This window comes from Myxine glutinosa, chromosome 2 (assembly GCF_964187855.1).
Source record: "Myxine glutinosa chromosome 2, kmMyxGlut1.1, whole genome shotgun sequence".
Lineage (NCBI taxonomy): Eukaryota > Metazoa > Chordata > Myxini > Myxiniformes > Myxinidae > Myxine > Myxine glutinosa.
Window position 1 is genome coordinate 184987753 of NC_136262.1, and position 25678 is coordinate 185013430.

The 25678-nt window shown below is 45.6% G+C and overlaps 1 protein-coding gene across 8 annotated transcripts in view; it reads right to left on the minus strand.

The window, feature by feature from the left end:
• Window positions 1–25678, minus strand: part of LOC137421000 (unconventional myosin-IXa) — a 285807-nt gene that overhangs the window by 5608 nt on the left and 254521 nt on the right. For all 8 annotated transcript variants that reach the window (XM_078772058.1, XM_078772064.1, XM_078772060.1 and 5 more), the window contains 5 exons: window positions 9864–9992; window positions 9238–9343; window positions 7649–7780; window positions 7261–7384; window positions 6720–6922 (listed from right to left, as the gene is read on the minus strand). In XM_078772058.1, coding sequence (XP_078628184.1) covers window positions 6720–6922; window positions 7261–7384; window positions 7649–7780; window positions 9238–9343; window positions 9864–9992 — 694 coding nt within the window. The remainder of the gene's footprint in view (window positions 1–6719; window positions 6923–7260; window positions 7385–7648; window positions 7781–9237; window positions 9344–9863; window positions 9993–25678) is intronic.

Here is a 25678-nt window from a genome sequence, read left to right on the forward strand (position 1 = left end):
ATGATAAATAAAGATCGGGACTCGCAGACCGGATCATGTAAAGTCGGGGTTGTTTAAAAAATGTTTTTACCTCCACCACTGGAGGTGGATGGAAGTTATGTTTTCACCCCTGTCTGTCTGTCCGTTTGTGTTTGTTTGTTTGTCTGTTTGTGAACAAGATATCTCAACAAGCGTTACGCCTAGGTCCCCCGTCGGTGAAGTGATGCGAGTTGACAAAGTGGAAGACGCAAGGCGGCCATCTTGGATTTTGACGTGGCGACCCAATTTTCAATGGCTTTCTTCCTTATGCGTAGATACACCCACACACCGGATTAGAAGTTAGTAGTTCGTTTATTTTTCAAGATATTTCGCTCACAAGGTTCAGACATATATATGGTGGCGGCCATCTCGGATTTTGACGTGGCGACCTCATTTTCAATAGGGTTTTTGCATATGCCTAGTTGCACCCACACACCAAATTAGAATTCAGTCCTTCGCTTACTTTTATAAAGATATTGCAGTGTACGTACGCAAGCACACACGGACGGACGGAGGGGAAAACCATAGTCCACATTTCGCTCCGCGGTGCGACAGGGTACAAAAAGTTGTGGATGGATTTGGATGAAATTTGGCAGAGATTTAGTGTATGTGACAACGACTAAATGATTAGATTTTGGTGAAGGTCCGGATTTGGATCTGGCTCGTAGAATTTTTAAACTGATTCTTCACCATTGGGAGATAGGGTCAAAAACTATACATAGCAGGATATCTCAAAAAGTTGTGAACGGATTTGGACAAAACCTGGCAGACGAGTTGGTTTGGTGACGACAACAAGCCAATTCGATTTTGGTTCAGATCCGAATCCAGATCCGGCCTATCATTGGGATACAAAACAAACATTTCAGCCTGGCGGAGGTATGCGCTCCACCGAGTGCCATTCTAGTTCATTATTTATTTACCTTAAACCTGAACGAAAAAAAAATTATATGACAAATATTGGTCACCACCTTTTAGGAGCATATCTGGAAGGTCATGCAAATAAACATTTCTATAAAAAGTTCTAGCACAACAAAAATCATGCTGGGTCTCCATGCCAGACCCATTGTTTGTTATCTAACCCAAACCCGGTCCCATTGTTTGTTATCTAACCCTAACCCGGTCCCATTGTTTGTAATCTAACCCAAACCCGGGCCATTTTTTTTTTTTTTTTTTTTTGTATACTGAATCGAGGCTCGTGAAAGAGCTAACATTTACTTCACAAACAAATCAACCAGACAAACAAAATACCCAAAAAGAGGGAGCGGAAGACAAGATGGGGAGAGAAGGGGAAGCACACAAACACAACATCCGAGAGCAGGGAGATGTGTGGAAGGGAGAGGGCCCGGGGGGAGGAGGCATGGGAAGGGGGCGGGGGAGGGGGGGGGGGTGGAGAAGTATAAAACACAAGGACACCAAGGACTTCCTGTACAGAAGTTGGTATTTCAAAAAAGTGGAATTGGGGTGAAATTAGCGGGGGTAGCAAATATCAAGGTTTTGGATGGGGGAAGATAAGAGATGGTGGTGAACAGCTGTTTTAAAGACTTGGAGGGTGGAGTGGGATTGAAGAGAGTGAGGGAGTTTGTTCCAGGGGTGGGAGAAAAGAGGCATGAAGGAGTGAAGGTGAGCAGAGAGTCTTGATTTTGGCAGTTTAACCATAAGAGGGTTGCAGGCAGATCTTGTGCGACCTGTAGGAATATTTGCAGGACAGAGCCCAGAGAGAGCTGGGGGAGCAAGGCCGGAGAGGAGTCGGTAGAAGACAGAAAGACCACCTCACTGCCTGCGGTGAGTGAGTGAAAGGCCCTCAGAGATAGCTTCATCACGGGAGATTCCAATGATTCTGAAAGCTTTGGTTTCAACAGCGTGAAGGCGAGCTAGGTGTGAGGCAGGAGCACCAGCCCAGAGGGGAGAGCAGTATTCCATTGAGCTGCGGATGAAAGCCTTGTATGTGGTGAGGAGCTCAGGTGTGCCAAGGAAGGACTTCGCACGACGGAGGATGCCCAGTCGGCGACTGGCTTTGGAGGCCAGATTTGAAATGTGGTTTTCCCAGGAAAGATCATGGCAGATAGTGAGACCCAAAAGCTTGAATGACAGAACTTCTTGGAGAGGATTATTCAGAAAGTGGATGGGAGGGTTGTCCAGTCGGTCTTTTCGGAGAGACATCGTAAGAGTGTGAGATTTGTCAGGATTGAAAGACATGTTCCACTTGTTTGCCCAGTCTGTGATTTTGTCAAGGTCTGCAGAGAGTGAGGAGGCTGCAGACTGCCGATCTAAGGGATGAAGAATGGAGCGACAGAGAGTAGAGTCGTCAGCAAAGAGATAGAGAGGATTTTCAAGAGAGTCAGAGAGATCATTGATGAAGACCAGAAAAAGCACAGGGCCCAGAACACTGCCTTGGGGAACTCCAGCCTGAACAGGAAGATGAGGTGAGAGAAACCCATTCAGGGCCACACGTTGACTACGGCTAGAGAGGAAGTCCGCCAGCCATGCGTGGAGATTTCCATGGATACCAAAAGAGGAGAGTTTGGTGAGCAGAGCGGGGTGCCAGACCGTATCAAAGGCACGTGATATGTCAAGGGAGACTGCTCTAATTTCCTGTTTGGCATTGAGGACCTCCATCCATTGTTGAGAAAGCAGAAGCAGCATGTCCAGAGTGGAGTGTCCAGGTCTGAAACCAAATTGATGATCAGAGATCAAGCCATTGGAGAAGAGGAAAGATTTCATATCTGAAGCAATGATGGATTCCATGACTTTGCTGATAATTGGGAGAAGGCTGATTGGTCTGTAGTTGCTGGGATCTGTTTTTGCACCTTTTTTGTGCAAAGCGGTGATGTTGGCAGATTTCCAAGCAGATGGAAGATGACCTTGAGCAAAAGAGAGGGTGAAGAGAACAGAGAGAGGGAGTAAAAGAGCGGAAGAACATGATTTTAGGACCCGTGGGCTGATGCCGTCAGGTCCAGTTGCAGAATCAGAGTCGAGGGTTGACAGAAACTTTTCCACCTTGTCAGGAGGAAAGGACACAGAGTCCAGGAGCAGCTGGGTACGACTGGGTACGGTGGGTACAGAGAGGGATGGGTTTGGGACACAAGATTTAGAGGCAAACACAGAGTTGAGGCATTCAGCTGTTTCACGTGCGGAGTCAGCCGTGTGGCCATTTGAGGTGAGGGAGGGGATGGAGGGGGAACAAACACCAGAAACAGATTTGACCAGACGCCACCAGGATTTGGAAGAGGGAGACAGATAAGAGAGTTCGGTCCTGAGAACGGAGAGATATTGTTTCCTGGCTCTCCTGAGGGTGGACACACACTTGTTTCGGGCTTTGTGAAAGGAAATGAGATTTCCTTCCGTTGGATTTGCTTTCCAGGAGACGAAAGCAAGTTGTTTCTGGGCAATAGCCTCACCACAAGATTCCGTGTACCATGGACGGGAGGAAGGGTATGACAACTGAAGACGAGATGGGATAAATCTGTGCATGAGAGAGAGCAATTTACTTTGGAAGAATTCCCAGGATGAGTTGATGTCAGAGGCAGTAGAGATGGGAGACCAGTCCAGATGATTGATGGCTGCTTGAAGACCGTGCCAGTTGGCCTGAGTGAAATGCCAGACTCGTCGACGCTGAGGAGGCTCTCTGAGAATGGTCAGAGAGATGTCCACTTTAACAAGCACATGATCAGAAGAGCCGATTGGAGCAGAAGAAGAGCAGCAGACATTTTCAGGGAAGTTAGTCATAACCAAGTCCAGAAGAGAAGATGCTCCGTTGACTGAGATCCGGGTTGGGAAATTGACAGATTGTGTCAGTCCCAGTGAGTCACAGAAGTCCTTTGCTGAAGAGCCATGGCTGGTGAGAGAGGTACCCACCCCCAGCCAACTGGCATGGTGACAGTTGAAATCACCACATATGAGGAAGAGAGAGTTGGGATGGGTAGATAGAAGTTGGTCCATATTATCAGACAGCGAGATGTAGATGGAGTCATCACTGTTTGGTGGACGGTACAACACACATATGAACAAAAGGTGGGAGCGAAGGGGAAGCCGTAGCCAAAGGTATTCCTGGGGGTGAGGTGGAGAGAGGGCAGTGCAGGGCGAGTGAGGAAGAGAGTTTTTTTATAAAGATAGCAACCCCACCTCCAGGACGAGGCTCAGGTCTATCATACCGGAGGAGGGAGTAACCTGGGAAAGATACCAAGGAATCAGAGACATCATGAAGGCGGAAAGTTTCTGTTAAGCAGATCACGTCTGGTTTGTCAGAAGCAACCTGTATGGAGAGATCAGTTAAGTTTGAGCGAAGGCCCCGGATGTTTGAGGTCCATAGTGTTAAGGAAGAGGAAGGGCGAGCATCGGATACAGAACAGGGGGGGGGGGGGGGGGAGCGGTAGGGTAAGATGTGGAAGAGGAGGAAGAGGTAAGGAGAGCTGTTGAAGGTGTGTCAGAGATTACAGAATAGCTTGGAGAAAGGGAAGAATGGTGCAGACAAAAGGTTTGATGGTGATTGGGTGAGGCGCAGTGAGGTGTTATTTGAGGAGGGGGAAGAGTGAGGCAGAAGGTTGAGGGAGAAGAAGGTGAAAGTTGGAAGGGGGAAGAAGCGGGGAGGACGCTTTGAGGAGGAGGGGTGAGAGGGGAGTCTAGGAGGGGAGGAGTGAGGGAGAGTCTCGGAGGGGAGGGGTGTGGGGGGAGTTTAGGAGGGAAGGGGCAGGGGGGGAGATTTGAAAGGGATGGGTGATGGGGAAGATTTGGGGAGGCGGGGCAAGGGGGAAGATTTGAAAGAGATGGGTGATGGGGAAGATTTGGAGGGAAGGGTGAGATTGGATTTTGAAAAGTGTACGATTAATGGGAAACGAACATTTATTGCAAAATGAGTTTCTTGAGACATTCGAGTCAAAAATACATTTGAGGACGCTGAAGGATGGGTGGAGTTCTGGAGAGTTTAGGGAATGAATGAAAGATGCACTGTAAGAGATGGAATTTTTTTTTGGAATGAATAGATTTGGTGAGCAAGTCGAAAGCATCCTTTTATAGAAGAATAAGAAAAAGGTGTTATAGAATATGACAAAATAAAGTTCTTCAGGGGACAGATGAAACATTTTTTAACGTGATCACGTGATCACGAACAACGTGGTCGAAGAACGAACGAACAAATAAGAACGAACAAACGGATAAGAACAGAGAAGGAAAAAATTTAGTTTTTTTTTTTTTTTGAGATTTTAAAACAACGAAGTATGGGGTGAAAAGACCATGAAAAACAGAGACCGAAAGTAATTTGCAGCGCGATCGAAGAACCGCTGAGACAAAAAAAAAAGCCTCAAGCCAAGGGCTGACACGGTAGCCTACTAGTACTACACTAGGCCTCAGAATACACGATACGAAAAAAACGACGATTCTGTACACAGGTATGAAAAACCAACACCGAGAAACCTATTAAAGTCACCCCAATAGGTACATACACCGAAAGAACGATACAGATTCGACAAAAACACAACTGTGAAAAATTACTTAACTTCGAAAGCGTGCGCGCGGGGACAGCTTTGAAGAGACGTGACGACCAATCTTGCGCGTTTGTTATCCAACCCTAACCCGGGTCCATTGTTTGTTAGCTAACCCTAACCCGGGTCCATTGTTTGTTAGCTAACTCTAACCCGGGCCCATTGTTTGTAATCTAACCCTAACCTGGGCCCATTGTTATCTAACCCTAATCCGAGCCCATTGTTTGTTATCTAACCCTAACCCGGGCCCATTGTTTGTTATCTAACCCTAACCCAGGCCCATTGTTTATCTAACCCTAACCCGGGCCCATTGCTTGTTATCTAACCCTAACCCGGGCCCATTGTTTGTTATCTAACCCTAACCCGGGCCCATTGCTTGTTATCTAATCCTAACCCGGGCCCATTGTTTGTTATCTAACCCTAACCCGGACACATGTTATGCCACCTCGGGTTAATGGCAAATCCACAGGGGAGGTTTAATTTGGTAACGTTCTCTAAAAAGAGACAGGTGGTATTAACATTTCTCACCACCTCCTCCTGCATCAACATTCCTCGTTAGGATTTATTAAATTATTGGTCTCGTATCGAAGTTATCCCAAACTAACAGACATTATCGGGTTTTGTATTTGTGTTCAGCAGAATCCAGTCTTGACTGAGTGTAATGTAAAGACGGCACTTCGGTATTTCCTGTGAAGTTCATAGGAGGGAACGGCGATGTGAAACTCCAACAATAGATGCTATTTCCATATTTACCGACGTAGCCAGACGTTCTCCTGCCTGGCGGACATGTAATCACGGAAACGCGCTTGGAAGCTTTTGGACCCGCATAGCTTCGACACAAATCTACAAGGTCAACAAACGAATCAGCATATCGGAATAGCACCGCAATTCCCAAAAATCCCGGCATGTTTTTCTGATGAAAATACGGAAACCTCCACATGGGTCGTTAAAAAATATGGAGTAATACGGAAGGAGTTTCGCCCATGCTTTGACACTCTGCACTCTTAATCGTGCTTTCCTATTAGAGATTGCCTTCCTGCTCCAAGGAACTCTTTCCAGAGGAAAATGTCCGGTTGCTGATTCCTATTCACTCACAACTGGCAAAGGAATACTCGGATCGAAATGTACCCGAACCATCAACGGCTACCGACCCATAAAAAAAAAAGAAGAAAGTCGACCAGATAGAAACCGACTTCGGGTTAACAAACAAAACGGGGAACGTACTTTCTCTTTTGTATGTTGTCATACTCCTTTGAAAGCTGCACCTCTTCTTCCACAAAAGCCGCTTCGATTTCACTCATGTCCTGCTCTGAATTCTCGTCTGCCTCAGCTTGCTGATCTCCAACTTCCAAGGGAGACAAATCCGCAAGGCCACCAAGTACCCGCAAACCTTCCGGTACCCTCTGTCGCCGGTGCTTGCCTTTGCCCTAGGATGAACAATGGGCGAGGAGGAAGGGTGGTCCAGGGAGGGAGTGGAGAACTGTGTCGATTGTACCGGAAACTTGAGGTTAAATCAAATGCAAATGACTATTGGGAAGAGATGATCAGCTAAAAGTGGAAAGATTCTCTGAAAGTAATCCGCAAGGAGAGATGTGAAGGCTCAGTGGTTTGAGGATGTATACAGAGGTCAGAACAGGTATATTGAAGAAAGGGGTTTCAATTTTATATATTTTTGATGAGTGGTGCCTTTTGTAGCATATGAGAAATATTGGAAAACGGTTCTCATAAATAAATAAAAAATTATTATAATTATTATAATACTTACAATGGAGGTACGGATGAGGGAAAGGCGTTGGCTAGCACTGTTCTCCACACTCTTCAGTGTTGAAATGTCTTGAATGCGAGCTTTGAACTTCCTCATCTGCTCATTGATGAGCAACTCCACACAGCTGCAGTGAGGAATAGGGAATCACATTCCAGTAAACAGAACTGCAATCCATCAATACATGTCAAAAAAGAAAAGAGACTAAACCAAATAAATGTAAAACTTCAAAAGCAGTCATTCATAAAACGCAGAAATATTTTGTGGGAAAGGGTTGGGGGATGAAGGTGGACTTTGATATGCATCGTTAGCCACAAGTCAAACCAGGGGTGAGACTACGTTCAGCAGACGTAAGAGGGGTGGGGGGTTGAAGGTTTCAGACATCACTCACTGTGTCGTCTGTGCAATGTCCTTTACGCTCTGCAAGGGGTCCATGTTGGCGGGAGAACGCAGGATGCAGGGGGCGAACACGATGGCCAGAGCATTGGGGGACATGCGGTTCGTCTCTCCATGCTGCGCGATCCTGCACGATACATGGAACTGAACCACAGCGGCAAACGGCACTGTCGGGCAATGAGCTGCAGCTGCACAAACAGCAGCTACGGCAGAAATTAGCATCCCTCGAGGATCGGGAAACGAAATGGCCCATTTGCCTCTAAAACGAGTCACTTTGTTCACTCGAAACTTCACAAATGCAACGTCCAATCGCACTCGGGTAAAAAAAAAAAAAAACACGTTCAAACTGGTACAAAATGAGGCACAAAATGGGAAATGAGGCAAGAATTTTGAAACAAACAAAAAAAATAAAAAATAATTGTCTTCCTGAACACACTATATTTCAAAGACCAAGCAGTAACAAGCTATCACGTGTTGCAATAGTTATTAACTCAACTGGACCACTGTCCAGTTGAGTTCATCACATACTGAACCCTCGGGCGTCCGTTGTCCGTCGTCGTCTGTCGTCCGTTAACTTTTCGACGTTAACACTCCAGTGTCCACAAATATCAACCGATTCTGATCAAACTTGACATGCAGCATCCTTACCCCAAGGACCAGGTTATTATATTTCAGCCCGATCCGTTGGAAAATGGCGGACTTAGGCGACCATTTTGTTTTTGGTCATGAAAACGACGTTAACACTCTAGCGTCCACAAATATGAACAGATTTTGATCAAACTTAGAATGTTTAACCATTACCACCACACAATCACCCAGGTTGCTATTGCATTCCAACCCCATCCGTCACAAAATGGCCGCCATAGGCCGCCATATTGTTTTCAGCTCCGAAACGACGTTAAGACTTTAACGTCCACAAATAGTTATGGATTTTGATCAAATTTGGTGTGTGAGACTCTTACCACACAAGGTAGGTTGCTATCGCATGTCAACCCGATCTGTCACAAAATGGCCGCCATAGGCCAGCATATTTCTTCCAGCTCTTAAGAAAAGCACACTGGGACAAGATGTGGGGGTGGGTGCCTTTGAAAGCGAATTACACCCGTTTCCTTTTATCTACACAACTATATTTCTGCAACAATGTTGCAAAGTGTAACATTGTATCAATTGTAAAACAAGGACAAGTATAAGGATACAAGGACCTTAAAATTATCACACAAGGTTGTTGGCTTTTCATTTAAGTCAAATCTAGTACAGACAACTGACCTACTTTAAAGTTGTCCAGTCAGTTCAGTTGAGTTCTGCTTCCCTGGAAGCTCTAGTTTTAAAGGAAAGTTTTAGGCAAAATAAGCACAACACGCCATGCGTTCCCGTCTTTCACAGACAGACGAACCTTGAAGGGAACTCGGTACATGAAGGTGCAGATCATCTTGTTAAAACAAACAAGTAGCGAATAAGTAAACACAATCCTGCACATCAAACTAGACATGAACCCTGAGGCTGGTCCACAACGTGCGCTCGCTTCACACGTGACTTACAACCGGCTGCACTTGGCATTTATCGTGCCCATCCCTCCAGCCTCACCGGACAAGATGAAAGATGAGCCTTTCTAAAGTGCTGTGGTTGCTCGGTGGCAGATGTTCAATGACGGAGTACAACCCTTTAATCTTGTCCTTTTTCTCAGGTAACACTGAAAGAAACAGGAAGACGATGAGGTTGGCATGTTGACCAAGCCATTTATTTATTTAAAAAACATCAACAACTAGCAAATGTATATCGGTCAAGCACGGGTGATGCGATGGTGTGGGATGTTTCTGTGATTTAATTTTAACCATCCTCCTCCCCCGGTGGCCAAGATGACCCTCAAGAGATGTTTTAGAAAGTGATCAATGGCTCATGGAGGAGCTCGCACAAAAATCACATGCAGGACAACGAACGGGATTAAGGAGACATCAGCACACCTTTACAGGAACGACAACATCAATAGGCACTGGATAATTCAACACTATCGTGGGATTTGAACTTGGGATCCCAGCATCACGAGCCGAGTGCTCAGATGGGAACACCAAACAGGCCAAACAATTCTTCAGAATTACCATGCGGCCATCACACCAGACAATCATTTGGATAAAATTAAAACAAATCACATGATTCCATTATATGAATCTCCAGGTGTGGACCGGTGAATGGGAATTGCAGCAAGTCCCCACCGACGGTTCGCAGGAACTCATCATAGAGTTCATCGGTTAGGAGAGGAGAAGGAAGTTCCCGGAGCCACTGCTTGATTACGCTGCCGATGACGTGCACTTGATAATCATCAAGGCTGACGTTATTGATGTCTGCAGGAGAACAGTCAGATGATTGATCGATTACCATCGGTACACCTTGCATCAGGTACAATGCTGCGCTTTATAATCCCCAGAGCCCGAGGTGTATTTGTAAGGAAACCAGACATATTAATAGTATCAAGATTTACGAGAATTAAAAAATGTCGACATATGAAATATTTGTCCAAGACACACCAATATTTATTTTTCAATGCAAGCATCTAGCTGGTTATTTGAGTGGTTAAAATGCTTTCTTATTTCTCCACCTGCGGTTGCAGGTGAGATTCCCATGGCTTCTCACACCCCATGACGTACTTGGCAAGTGTGGGGACAATGCCAAACCCTCAACACGAGTTGAGGGAGGCCTTGATCCTGTCGTGCAATGATATAGACTGGTTTGAGTCGAGTTTCAATGCAAGGGTGCGTGTGCGCACGCACGCACGCACACACACACACACACACACACACACACACACACACACACACACACACACACACACACACACACACACACAAAAAAAAAGTATGTGGATACCCAAACATCACACCCGTATAAGCTCGTCGAACATCTCATTCCAAAATCATGGGTATTAATATGGAGTTGGTCCCCCCTTTGCTGCTACAACAGCCTCCACTCTTCTGGGGAAGGCTTTCCACTAGATGTTGGAACATTGCTGGAGGGATTTGCTTCCATTCAGCCACAAGAGCATTAGTGAGGTCGGGCACTGACGTTGGGTGATGAGGCCTGGCTTGCAGTCGGCGTTCCAATTAATCCCTAAGGTGTTTGATGGGGTTGAGGTCAGGGCTCTGTGCAGGCCAGTCAGGTTCTTCCACACTGATCTCAACAAACCATTTCTGTACGGATCTCGCTTTGTGCATGGGGGCATTGTCATGCTGAAACAGGAAAGGGCCTTCCCCAAACTGTTGCCACAAAGTTGGAAGCACACAATCGTTTAGAATGTCATTGTATGCTGTAGCATTAAGATTTCCCTTCACTGAAACAAATGGGCCGAGCCCGAACCATGGAAAACAGCCCCAGACCATTATTCCTCCTCCACCGAACTTTACAGTTGCACTATGCATTCGGGCAGGAAGCGTTCTCCTGGCATCCGCCAAACCCAGATTCGTCCGTCGGACTGCCAGATGGTGAAGTGTGATTCATCACCGCAGAGAACGCGTTTCCACTGCTCCAGAGTCCAATGGCGGCGAGCTTTACTTAACTCCAGCTGACGCTTGGCACTGCGCATGGTGATCTTTGGCTTCTGTGCGACTGCTCAGCCATGGAAACCCATTTCATGAAGCTCCCGACGAACAGTTATTGTGGTGACGTTGCTTACATAGGCAGTTTGGAACTCGGTAGTGAGTGTTGCAACCGAGGACAGACAATTTTTACGCGCTATGCGCTTCAGCACTCGGCGGTCCCGTTCTGTGAGCTTGTGTGGCCTACCACTTTGTGGCTGAGCTGTTGTTGCTTCTAGACGTTTCCACTTCACAATAACAGCACTTACAGTTGACTGGGGCAGCTTTAGCAGAGCAGAAATTTGACGAATTGACTTGTTGGGAGGGTGGCATCCTATGACAGTGCCACGTTGAAAGTCACTGAGCTCTTCAGTACGGCCAATTCTACTGCCAATGTTTGTCTATGGAGATTGCATGGCTGTGTGCTTGATTAATATATACCTGTCAGCAAAGGGTATGGCTGAAACAGCCAAATCCACTAATTAGAAGGGGTGTCCGCATACTTTTGGCCATGTAGTGTGTGTATGTAAATATATACATACATACATACATACATACATACATACATACATACATACATACATACATACATACATACATACATACATACATACATACATATATATATATATATATATATATATATATATATATATATATATATATATCCATGCAGTGTCTGTCCTGTGTTGTGTTGTCACTGAACTACTCCCTCAAGCTTTTCTGAAATCGTCCCAAACTTGGTCTGCACCTTCCCCTCCTATGTGTATGTGCTGAAGCGTTCCTTTTTGAATTCTTTGTTTTTTCAACCTAAATCTTCAACCGAAATTGCTTATAAAAAGGTAATATCACATACACTACAAATAAATTTGTGCAAAATAATTGCTTGTATTATGATTGGTGTAAATCATGACAACACAGCAAGCAACTCAAGTACAGTCATTATCCTCAGCTAAAACAAGCCCGTTCCTCTGCAGCAACGTGTGATGAGGTGAGCATAGCGAGCCGAGCCATGGTAATATACAGTCACGTGAAAAAGTAAGTCCACCCCATGTAAAGTTTTGACTTTTTCAACATATTTCAACATACAGCTATTTGATCTTCATTTCAACAATATTGATAGATAAAGGTGCTATAATATAACAAATATCATTTACATTTACATTTTGTAGTCCATTGTATAATTTAAATAAACATATATGCAAATTTCGCATGTGGAAAAAGTAAGTACACCCCTACATTTATCACTACTTCAAATACCTAAAATTAGAATCAGGTGCACCAGCTCAGGTGCAAATGATTAGAACATCGTTAGAGAGGATCTTGGAGGAACCTGTCTTATTTAAACCTCCGACATTTCGTTTGGTTTGCTCTTTGTTGTTGAAGTGTGCAGCGTCACCATGCCTAGATCAAAAGAGCTCTCTGAGGCCTTCAGAAAGAAGGTTATAGATGCCTTCCGAGTCTGGGAAGGGATTTAAAAAGATCTCCAAACAATTTGAAATCAATCATTCGACTGTTCGGAAGATCATCTACAAGTGGAGAAGATTCCAAACAACTGCCAACTTGTTCAGGCCAGGCCACCCCAGCAAGTTCAGCCCGAGAGCAGACCGCAAGATGCTGAAAGGAGTCTCGAAGAACCCCAGAATGTCATCATGGGACATACAGGTAGCTCTTGCCACTGTTGACGTCAAAGTGCACGAGTCTACCATTAGAAAGAGGCTGCACAAATTTGATCTACATGGGAGGTGTGCCAGGAGGACACATTTGCTGTCCAGAAAGAACATCAGGGCAAGACTAAAGTTTGCCAATGAACACCTCGGCAAAGACCAGCACTTCTGGAACAATGTGCTCTGGACAGATGAGTCAAAGGTAGAGCTATTTGGCCACAGTACCAGAAGACATGTTTGGCGAAAACCAAAGACAGCATTTGACCACAAGAACCTGATACCAATTGTAAAGCATGATGGTGGAAATATTATGGTTTGGGGCAGCTTTGCTGCATCAGGGCCTGGGCAGCTCACCATCATAGAATCCACGAATAATTCTTCATTGTACCAGAGGGTGCTTGAGAATAATGTGAGGCCATCTGTCGGAAAGTTGAAGCTCAACCGAAGGTGGACCTTGCAACATGACAATGACCCTAAACATACCAGTAAATCCACCAAGGAATGGCTGAAAAGAAAGAAATGGAGGGTTCTGGAATGGCCAAGTCAAAGCCCGGATCTAAATCCCATCGAGATGTTGTGGGGGCATTTGAAACGACCTGTGCATGCAAGAAACCCCTCAAACATCACATAGCTGAAAGAATTCTGCATGGAGGAGTGGGCAAAAATTTCTCCCAGTCGATGTCAGAGACTGGTAAACAGTTATAAGAAACGCCTACTTGAGGTTGTTTCTGCCAAAGGGGGAAATACCACCTATGAGAGCCAAGGGTGTACTTACTTTTTCCACATGCGAAATTTGCATTTATGTTTATTTTAATTATACAATGGACTAGAAAATGTAAATGTTTCATGATATTTGTTATATTATATCACCTTTACCTATCAATATTGTTGAAATGAAGATCAAATAGCTGTATTTTGAAATATGTTGAAAAAGTCAAAACTTTACATGGGGTGTACTTACTTTTTCACGTGACTGTATATATATATATATATATATATATATATATGTATATTCTTGTCGATCCCTTGTATATGACCAGACTGTACAACCTCTTTGGTATATGGGTAAAGTAGTACATCGAATGAGTGTCATGATGCTGAATATGTGGAGAGCCAATAATGTCTACTTCCCACGATGATGGGCTTTAAGGTGACTAAAGGTCTTCCAGGGTTGACTGCCAAGGTGTGCAAGTTTTTCAACGTTATCCAGAGAGGAAGCAATGATGAAAATGTCTATAGGTGAAGTAACGAGATTACCAATAGGTTGGAGCAGCACCTTCGTCTGACTGACATACACAATCAGGCCTAATCGTCCAGTATCGTTTGCAAGTCTTACTACAATGGCACCGTCATCAGCGATTTGCCCATTCGTGATTGTCCGAGTGACGGATAAATCTCAGTTAACAAATTAATGGAAGTGATCCGTCCACAACTGGTGTCTTCGTTGTCATTTATGGGAGTCATGCTTCTTGATCACAGGAGTGAAGCTCCCTTCACTCTGGTCCATTCAATAACCGTAATGGCATTGAAAAAGTCAAGTGATTCATGTTGATTTATAAAGCCTCAGAATGTCTCCTTTGCCTTGGTGATCCACCATCGATTTGGCATCACACGGAAATTGCGTTGCACTTTCAGCCAAACGGTGATGACTTCATTTTATGGCCAGGGAGCATGGATTGTATGGACAGTCAAACACAATGTTTACAACCTACCAGTGCTTTGATTTATGTGTTGCACTGGTCAACCACACCTCCCCCTCTTTTGGTCTCTCAACCCTGATGTTGCTGTTTCCTCCCTCTTTCTACTATTCTTTTTGTTCTGTTGCGTCCTGATCCGTTCATTATTCTAGCTTGTATATGAGCCTCCACTTTGTATACAAAAGAAACACTCCTCCACAGACTTTCATGTTGGTGTCTGAATGCATCTCGTTGTTTTGTCATAAGCATGTTCCTGGTTGAAAGAACGGGCAACGTGCCACGGCATCTTGAAGACATTTCACAATCATCTTTTTCTTCAAGCTGGCCATGTTCGGTGTGTAGGAGCAATTTGGATCGAAAGCTTTGCTAATCAACCGGTCGTTCATCCAAAATCATCTACAACCAGGCATGACCTTCGTGATTAGGAAATGACCGTGATCTCTCACTCGTAAAATCACAATTGATCGAGTGCAAATGCTTCGACCTAGAGCGCATCCAATAGATCTTGTGTTAGTCTTCCTGTTGGAATAGTTTGACACTATCGTCTCATTAGGCACACTTATTGAGCAATATAGTGTTGGCGTTAAGCAGATTTATTCGTCAAACTTGATGAAAAGTAGGAAACTGACTTTTCCCAACTCCTCATTTCCTGATGACTCCAATTCCATGTACTTGAATCATTGCTGACTGTTGGGCATTTAAGTTCCCCAAATGGATGATCATGTCCTCTTTAGGGATAGCTGAGAAGGCTTTATTGCTGGGCATATTAACCCTTCCTTCACTTTGTTCTCAGCATCTATTGTGGGGACATATGCACGGATGAACGTTAGTGAAATGCAAATGATCAGGAGACATTAACTCATACCAACAAGTAGCTCAGTACTCTGAATAAAAGAGAGTTCTTTGCTTTGAAACCAATTCCATGGATTTGCATCTCTGTGCCAGCTCCAGGTCCATCAAGTAAAAAGTGTATCCAGCACCATGTTGTATTTGCTGGCCTTCATCTGCAAGTCATGTCTCACATGTCTAGTCCCTTATCATCTGCAGTGTTTTTAGTTGATCTACTCAATTATGTACACAGCTGCGAAGTTACTTTTTTATGTTGAAGGCTCCAGTCACAGACTAAATAGTCCTCATCAAGGCCAGGCCTGAAATAAAATAACTTTTTGTCTTGATCTCATTACAAAACTAGGAAGCATAGGAAAATGCAAAGCCTGTCCACATACGCTTTATACCCATACTAAACTTGAAGAATGCAACAGATAATGTTTTTGTATTTTTATTACTTGGTTTCTCCATATCGTCACAATAAGGGTTTTTTTCAAAACTTGATGACAAACGCTCAAATGGTAAAAATGTTATGGCCTTGACAGACACGTTGAAGCTCAAATGGTAAATAAATAAACAAAGAGGCAATAAAAAAAAACTCAGCTGTCCCACGCTGATGCACAGCAGACGAGTTGACAAGGCCTACTTGTATTTACTGTGACCTTACCCTTTGACATGTTGACCCAATTATTAATTAATGTCTTCCATATTCTCATAATAACGGTTTGTTGAAAAGTTGATGACAAAAGCTCAAATGGTAAAAAAAAGTTTGGGACACACAAACGCACACACAATTGCAGGGGATGGGCGAACAACAATCAGGTTGGCACAGACTGCATGCCGGTCCATGAAGAGCTTCCAGTGATCACTTTTGCCAGGCTCCCAACCTCCCCGACCCACTACCCCTCCATCTCTCATCATTAGTCCATCCACACCTCAACATTCTCATCCTCCTCGACCTCAGCGCCGCCTTTGACACCATCGATCACACCATCCTCCTCACCCGACTTGAAACCACCTTTAACATTATCGGCACTGCCCTCTCTTGGATTAAATCATACCTCTCTGACAGACGTCAGTTCATCTCCATCAATAACTGCAAATCCCCTACTGCTCCCCTCCCCCAAGGTGTCCCCCAAGGTTCAGTTCTTGGCCCCCTCCTCTTCATCCTTTACCTGTCCCCCCTCGGTCACTTAATCCGCCGTCATGGTCTCCAATTCCACTGCTTCGCCGATGACATCCAGCTTTTCATCTCCACCAAGTCCATCTCCACCGCCACCCACTCTATCCTGACAAACTGCATCACTGAAATAAAATCCTGGCTTCAAATCAACTTCCTCAAACTTAACTGTGATAAATCTGAAATAATCATCATTGGCCCAAAAACGCTCACCAAGTCCACCCATAACTTTGCCCTCAACATCGACGGTTTCCCAGTATCCACCTCCCCTCACATCCGGAATCTTGGCATCATCTTTGACCAAACCCTCTCCTTCGACAAATACACTAAACAGATCACAAAGACAGCCTTCTTTCACCTGAAAAACATCGCCCGTCTCCGTCCATCCCTCTCCTCCGTGGCTGCAGAAACCCTCATCCACGCCTTCATCACTTCCCGTCTGGACTACTGCAATAGCCTCCTTTATGGTTCACCCTCAACAATCACCAATAAACTCCAATACATTCAGAACTCCGCTGCCCGTCTACTCACCCATTCCCGGACCCGTGACCACATCACCCCCGTCCTTTACAAGCTTCACTGGCTCCCCATCTCCCAGAGAATCCAGTACAAAATCCTCCTCTTGACCTACAAAGCCCTCCATAACCTGGCCCCATCCTACCTGGCTGACCTCCTCTCCAGACACACTCCCACCCGCAACCTCCGCTCTGCTGGTACCGACCTCCTGACCCCCCCCCATCCGGACCAAATTTAGATCCTGGGGGGACAGGGCCTTCTCCATCGCTGCTCCCACCCTCTGGAACTCGCTACCTCACACCATCAGAGACTCCTCCTCACTCACCACATTCAAAACATCACTCAAGACCCACCTGTTCAACACTGCATTCAACATTTAACCCACAGCATCTAACCCCTGACTATCTCCTCTCCTTCTCCCTCCTTTGTGCTTTGAATATTTCCCTATTGATTCTTCTTTTTTTGCAATTGTTTTTATGTTTTGCTATGCATTATGTTTTGCACTCTGTCAAAGCGTCTTTGGGCTTCCTGAAAAGCGCTATATAAAATAAATGCATTATTATTATTATTATTATTAGGTAGTTGAGTTGGGCTTTGCTGGTTGACATCTGCATGTGAGTTTGTTTTTATGGTGGAGAGTGAGTTGCATGCACCTTTCACACTCCCACACCTACGTTTAACATCCTCTTGACTCGGTGGCAAAGAGAAATATACAATCACTGAAAAGGGTGACGAGTTGCAGTGGACTGCCAGTGGTCCAGTTTATTAGATCCTGACAGTGCACTACTGAAATCCACCGTTACTGCTGTTAGTAAAGATGACTCAATCTTTTCCACTTGTTTCACAATTAAGATATTTGGCATGCTGACCGTCTTCAGATGGTGGTTTCAAAAAGGGGAGTTGCCCAGAGTCGTAGGAGGCAACCAATGCCCTCAGGGCATAAGGAATACTCAAACACCCCACTGATCGGTGTGTCCTCATAATAGAATCATCCGCTCTATCGACCATAACAGCCAGAGCAGTAAAGATGTGTTCAGACCCCATGGAAGCAGGCTGCACCAGTCCTGCATGTTTACCAGTAGCAGAAGATAGTTGCCTATCCTGACTAGCAGTTGCCAAGCAAACTAACTAGAACGGCACTCACTTTTGTATCCCACTGATAGGCTGCATCTGTATCCGGACCTGAACTAATATCTAATTGGCTGGTCTTTGTCACCTACCCACCATTTTTTCATATAATCCATCCACATTGTTTTGAGATATCGTACTCCATATCGTTTTGGCCCTACCTCTCAATGATGAAGAACCACTTAAAAAATTAAATGATCTGGATCCGGATCTTCACCAAAATAGAATCAATTTGTCCTCGTCATGCACCCAACCTGTCAATAACTTATTTTAAGAGATCATGTCCACAGACAGACAGACAAACAAACATGGGTGAAAACATAACCTCTGTCTGCCTTTGGCAGTGGTAATAAAAATTTCCAGATTTCTACCTCGTACAAGAGAAAAAAACAAAATCGGTTTTCATGGATCGCATCTCAACAGGCTATTCTTCTTCTTCTCCTCATTCCTTTATAAGGGGTACCAAGTACCAAGCTCCTGCCCTGCCTTGACCACAATACTCCTCCACTCTCCTCTGTCTTCAGCCAACTCTCTCTCCACACTGCAACCACTCCCACCTTACTGATATCCCTCCTCACACAATCCTCCCATCTCTACTGCCGTCGACCTCTTTTCCTCCGACCTTGTTCCCTCAACTTATCCACTCTCTTTGCCATTCCCTCTTCCCCCATCTTCACCAAATGTCCAGCCCATCTCAGCTGCCATTTCACCATTCTCCCCGTCAAGCTCATCTGCACACCAATCTCCTCAATCAATTCATCCATTCTCCTTCTATCCACCTTATTCAATCCCACAAACTTGCGGCCTTGTTGTTGTCTCTCTGTCAGTGCCACCATCTCCAGATCGTAAAGGTAGGCCGGCGTTACACAAGACATCAGAACCTTTCCTTTCAACCCCCTCGATATATTCCTGGCTGCCATTACTCCCTCCACCCTCCTCCACGCATTCACACCCACCTGAATCCTCCTCAGCACCTCTGCCTCTGACTTACCAACCCCGGTCACTGTTCCCCTCTCCCCCCCCCCCCCCCCTCCCCAGATACTCAAACCTATTTCCTTGTCTGATCTCCTTCCCCTCTAACCTAACATTCACTTATTACCTCCGCCACCGAAGGTGGATGGAGGTTGTTTTTCCACCCCTGTCTGTTTGTGAACAAGATATCTCAAAAAGTTATGGACGGATTTGGACGAAATTTTGCATTGAGGTTACGTATGTGACAAGGAAGAAATGATTCGATTTTGGTGAAGATCCAGATCCGTTTCGTATAATTTTTTTAAGTGATTCTTCAACATTGGGAGATAGGGGTAAAAGCGATATATAACATGATATTTAAAAAAGTTATGGATGAGTTAAACGAGAATTGTTTAATTTTAAGTGATTCACCATTGAGAGATCGGGCGAAAAGCGATATATAACATGATATTTAAAAAAGTTATGGATGAGTTATGACTAAACTTGGTGGAAGAGTTGGTTCGGTGACAAGAACAAGCCGATTATATTTCGTTCAGGTCTGAATCCAGATCCGGACTATCAGTGGGATACAAAACATAAGCTGTTCAGCCTGGCGGAGGTATGTGCTCTACCGAGTGCCGTTATAGTTTTCTCTGCTGCCCAACTCACATCACCTCGATTTTTTTCCATGCTCATTTACAGGCCATGTTTCTCAAATGCCACCTTCCTTTCCCCGAATACTTGCTGCATAGCCTGTCCACTCTCCACCACAACAGCCAAATCGTCCGCATACAATACCTTTCATGTTTTCCTTCCTGCTTATCAGCTCAATCACCATGATAAAGATGAGTGAACTGAGAGTGCTTCCCTGCCTCAAACCGATGCTCACACTGAACTTGGACATTCCAGGACCAACCAAAACTCTTCCTTTCGTTCCCTTGTACGTACATTCCTTCCACCAACCTAACTTCTGCTTCTGGCACTCTCATCTATCTTAGTGTTGCCATCACCATCTCTCTTGAGACAGTGTCATAGGTTCTCCAGATACACAAATCCCAATGCCATTTCACCCTGCACCTCCAACCTCTTCTCCACCAGCTATCTCAGCACAAACATCCCACCCCCTACCATTTCTAAACCCCCTGCTGCACTTCTCCAATCTCCTTCTTTACACTCTTCCTTATCCTCCCATCCAGAATCCTCTTCAGCATCCTCATGACATGACCAAGGAGTGTAATGCCCCTGTGTTTCCCTGGATCTTGAACATTCCTCTTCCCCTTCCATATCGGCACAATTAACCCTGTCCTCCAATCCTACAGAATTGAACCGATCTCTCATACATACATGAAACATCCTATTCGTCCAACAGACTGACTTCTCCCGCTGCAATTATCAACCCTGTACACACCTCATCAATGCCTGGCACCCTTCCCTTTTTCACCCTCTTCAATGCCATCCACGTTTTCTCTTCCATGATCTCCACCAACTCCACTTTCCCCTCCACACAACTCAGTAGCTCCACCTCGCCGCTGCTTCTTTCCTGGTTCAATAGCTCCTTGGAATATCCTCCTCACAACTTCAATACTGCACTCCTCTCTGTCACTAATCTCCCAGCACCATCCTTAATCCCCATCCCCCTACCCCCTTGTCCTTGCTATCCTCATCCCTGTCCCAAGCCAATTTATAGATCACTTTCCTCCCACCATCCTCTTCCAACTTGTTGTACACCTTTTCCATATCATTATTCACGTTATCCACAGCTCTCCTTGATGCTTTCTTCTTCTGCCCAAACAGGTGCAGCAATCCCACATCCGGATGCTTCCCTCCAGCCTTGATATTCTATATCCTCTTCCAAACCACCTTATCAATAACTGTGTTCGCTACTTTCTTTGTCCACCATACCTGGTTTCTATCACTCAACGATGCACCCTCTTTCCTGACGTCCTCCCACCTAACACTTCTGCAATTCCCCCGAAATGCCTCTCTGTATTATGATAACGGATGTTTACATTCCGGCCAATTTTGAGGAGAGATCAACATTTTAGCGGCAATGAGAAATGCATATTTCACTTGAAGCTTACTCCAACTCTCTCTTACAGTTCAATTCAAAAGTTCAAAGTTCTTGCAGTTCAAAATTCAATCTCTTACAGTTCTGCCTTTCTGCATTCCCTAAACTCACCTGCATTCCACCAATCCTCGAACGTTTACAAACAGATCTCTGACTCGAAAATCACAAGAAACCCATTTTGCAATAAATGTTCGTTTTCCATTAATCGTTCAACACTTTCTAAAATCCATACTCACCCCTCCGTTTCAAAACTCCCCTCACCCCTCCCCTCCGAAACTCCCGCCTCATCCCTCCCCTCCTAAAATCCATACTCACCCCTCCGTTTCAAAACTCCCCCCTCACCCCTCCCCTCCCAAACTCCCCCCTCACCACTCCCCTCCTAAACTCCACCCTCACCCCTCCCCTCCTAAACTCCCCCTTAACCCCTCCCCTTCAAATCTCCCCACCCTCCATTTTTCTCCAATTCTCCCCTCTCACCCCTCCTCCTCAAAGCTTTCCCCTCCCCACTTCTTCTCTCTTCCAACTCTTACCTCCATCTCCTCCAACACTCTAACTCACTCTGACCCCCTCAAACAACACCTCACTGTACCTCATCCCCTTTAGTCCTCATCTTTCCCTTTCTCCTTGATCTTCTGAAATCTCCGACACTATCAACAGCTCTCCCTACCACCTCCTCCTCCTCCTCCTCTCCCTCATCTTACCACACCCCTCCCCTGTCCTTATCCAATGCTCCCCCTTCCTCTTCCTTAACAGTATGGACCTCAAACATCCGGGGCCTTCGCTCAAACCTGATTGATCTCTCCATACAGTTTGCTTCTGACAAACTAGACGTAATCTGCTGAACAGAAACTTTACTCCTTCAAGATGTCTCCGATTCCTTAATATCTCTCCCTTTACTCCCTCCTCATCCCATCTTGTCTTCAGTTGTCATACCCTTCCTCCAATCCATGGTACATGGAATCTTGTGGTGAAGCAGTTGCCTTGAAACAACTTGCCTTCGCCTCCTGGAAGGCAAATCCAACGGAAGGCAATCTCATTTCCTTTCACAAAGCCCGGAAAAAGTGTGTGTCTACCCTCAGGAGATCCAGGAAACAATATCTCTCTACTCTCAGGACTGATCTCTCAAACCTGTCTCCCTCTTCCAAATCCTGGTGGCTGACTGGTCAAATCTGTTCCTGGTGTTTGTACCCCTTCCATCCCCTCCCTTACCTCAAATGGCGACACAGCTTACTCCACACGTGAAAAAGCTGAATGCCTCAACTCTGTGTTTGCCTCAAAATATTGTGTCCCAAACCCATCGCTCTCTGTACCCAACTTACCCAGTCGTATCCCAGCCGCTCCTGAACTCTGTGTCCTTCTCCACTGAAAAGGTGAAGTTTCTGTCAAACCTCGACTCTGATTCTGCAACTGGACCAGACGGCTTGGAAATCAGCCAACATCACAGCTTTACACAAAAAATGTGAAAAACAGATCCTTGCAACTACAGACCAATCAGCTTGCTCCCAATAATCAGCAAGGTCATGGAATCAATCATCGCTTCTGATATCAAATCCTTCCTCTTCTCCAATGGCTTGATTTCGGATCACCAATTTGGATTCAGACCAGGTCATTCTACTCTGGGCATGCTGCTTCTGCTGTCTCAACAATGGATGGAGGTCCTTAATGCCAAACAGGAAATCAGAGCAGTCTCCCTTGACATATCACGTGCCTTCGATACGGTCTGGCACCACGCTCTGCTCTCCAAACTCTCCTCCTATAGTATCCATGGAAATCTCCATGCATTGCTTGCGGACTTCCTCTCTGGTCGTAGTCAACGTGTGGTGCTGAATGGGTTTCTCTCACCTCCCCTTCCTGTTCAGACTGGAGTTCCCCAAGGCAGTGTTCTGGGCCCTGTGCTTTTTCTGATCTTCATCAATGATCTCTCATCAATGATCAAATGGCCAACACCAAGCCTGGTGTTGGCTTAGCGGTTAGGGTGCCGGCTTGGGATCCTAGGATCCTGGGTTCGAATCCCGGTCGATCGCTGAATTAACGCCAGGAGGGTTGACTCAGCCTGTCATCCTTCCGAGGTCGGCAAATTGAGTACCAGCTTGCTGGGATGAATGATCACGGTGTGTACCCCGGTTTAAAATAGGTACACCGTATCCCTGCGCATCGTCAGAGCGTGACCAAGGGTTGGCGTCAGGAAGGGCATCCGGCCATAAAAACATTGCCTCAAACAGGGAACCATGATTGTCATGGGGCCCGCAAGGCTAACCCCCGCTCTAGCGGGGAAAATGGCCTTAAAACGATCATTCATTCATCTATCAATGATCTCTCCGACTCTCTGGAAAATCCTCTCCATCTCTTTGCTGATGACTCTACTCTCTGCCGCTCCAAACCTCATCCCTCAGATCGGCAGGCATCAGTCTCTTCACTCTGTATCATCCTGAAATAAATTACAAGCGGGTCAAACACTTGGAACATGTCTTTCAATCCTGACAAATCTCACACTCTCACTACGTCTCTCCGAAAAGACCGACTGGACAGCCCTCCCATCTACTTTCTCAACAATCTTCTCCAAGAAGTTCTGTCGCTCAAGCTTTTGGGTTTCACTATCTGCCATGATCTTTCCTGGGAAAACCACATTTCCAAGCTGGCCTCCAAAGCCAGTCGCCGACCGGGCATCCTCCGTCGTGCGAAGTCCTTCTTTGGCACACCTGAGCTCCTCACCACATACAAGGCTTTCATCCGCAGCTCAATGGGATACTGTTCTCCCCTCTGGGCCGGTGCTCCTGCCTCACACCAAGCTCGGCTTCACGCTGTTGAAACCAAAGCTTTCAGAATCGTTGGAATCTCCCGCGATGAAGCTAACTCCGAGGGCCTTTTACTCACTCACCACAGGCAGGTTGGTGGTCTTTCTGTCTTCTACCGACTCCTCTCCGGCCTTGCTCCCCCAGCTCTCTCTGTGCTCTGTCCCCCAAATGTTCCTACAGGTCGCACAAGATCTGCCAGCAACCCTCTTCTAGTGAAATTGCCAAAATCAAGACTCTGCTCACCTTCACTCTTTCATTCCTCTTTTCTCCCGCCTCTGGAACAAACTCCCTCACTCTCTTCAATCCCACTCCTCCTCCAGGTCTTGAAAACAGCTGTTCATCACCATCTCTTATCTTCCCCCATCCAAAACCTTGATATTTTCTGTCCCCGTTAATTCACCCCAGTTCCACTTTTTTGAAATACCAACCTTTTTCCTGGAAGTCCTCGAAGTGTCCATGCATTTTTTACTTCCCCCACCCCCCTCCACTTCCCAAGCTCCCCGCCCCCCCCCCCCAAGTCCCCTCTCTCCCGCAGATCTCCCGATGTGCCTGTTCTCTGCTGTTGTACTTGTGTGCTTTCCTCTCTCTCCCCATCTTGTCTCCCACTCCCTTTATCTTATGTTTTATGTGTCAGTTTGTTTTTATCTATCTATAATTCCAGTAATCTCTGTTTGTTTGTACGTTTGTTTGTTTGTCTGTGACCGCTGTTTCTCGACAACTACCGGTCCGATATACTTGAAACTTGCCAGGTATATTGCTGGGGACCCGAGGATGTGCCTTTTCAAGGTTTGAAATTAATCGGACAAGTACTTACCGAGCTATGGCGATTTAGCCGTTCGCCGTTCGCTTTGGCGTTGCGAATGGACCAAACCATTCATGTAAATAGAGGGGGGGGGGGGGGGGGGGGTTCTGTGGTCGTTCGCTTTGGCTTTGCGAATGGACCAAACCATTCATGTAAATAGAGGGGGGGGTTCTGTGGTCGTTCGCTTTGGCTTTGCGAATGGACCAAACCATTCATGTAAATAGAGGGGGGGGTTCTGTGGTCGTTGCGAATGGACCAAACCATTCACATCGAATCATCGAATCACATCGAATGGACCAAACCGTTCGCTTTGGACCAAACCATTGCATGTAAATAGAGGGGGGGGTTCTGTGGTCGTTGCGAATGGACCAAACCATTCATGTAAATAGAGGGGGGGGGGTTCTGTGGTCGTTACTGCCACGTGGTTTCAAAGTTTTTTTTTGTTGTTGTTGTTTGCACGCATGTTTTTTTGCACCCACGTACGGGCACGCCCTAGGATGTTTACACACACACACCCCTACACAAATTTTTTTTTTTTTTTTTTTTGGCAAGGAACGGGCACCCACGTACGGGCACGTCCTAGCTTATATATAGTACGGGCATGCCCTAGTGTGATTAATGTTAGCTCTTACACAAGCCTCGATCTTGTACACAAAAAAAAACAAAAAAAAAACTCAGATAGCCTTCGTGGCAATTCAAGTATTGCGAATGGACTGCCTTCCACCATCCACCGACTGCGTTCCACCAATGACCTAGCTCACTAAAGACCTAAAGGTAAATGCAATCGACCTAACATGCCGAGAATGGTGGAAACAGCATCATTTCAG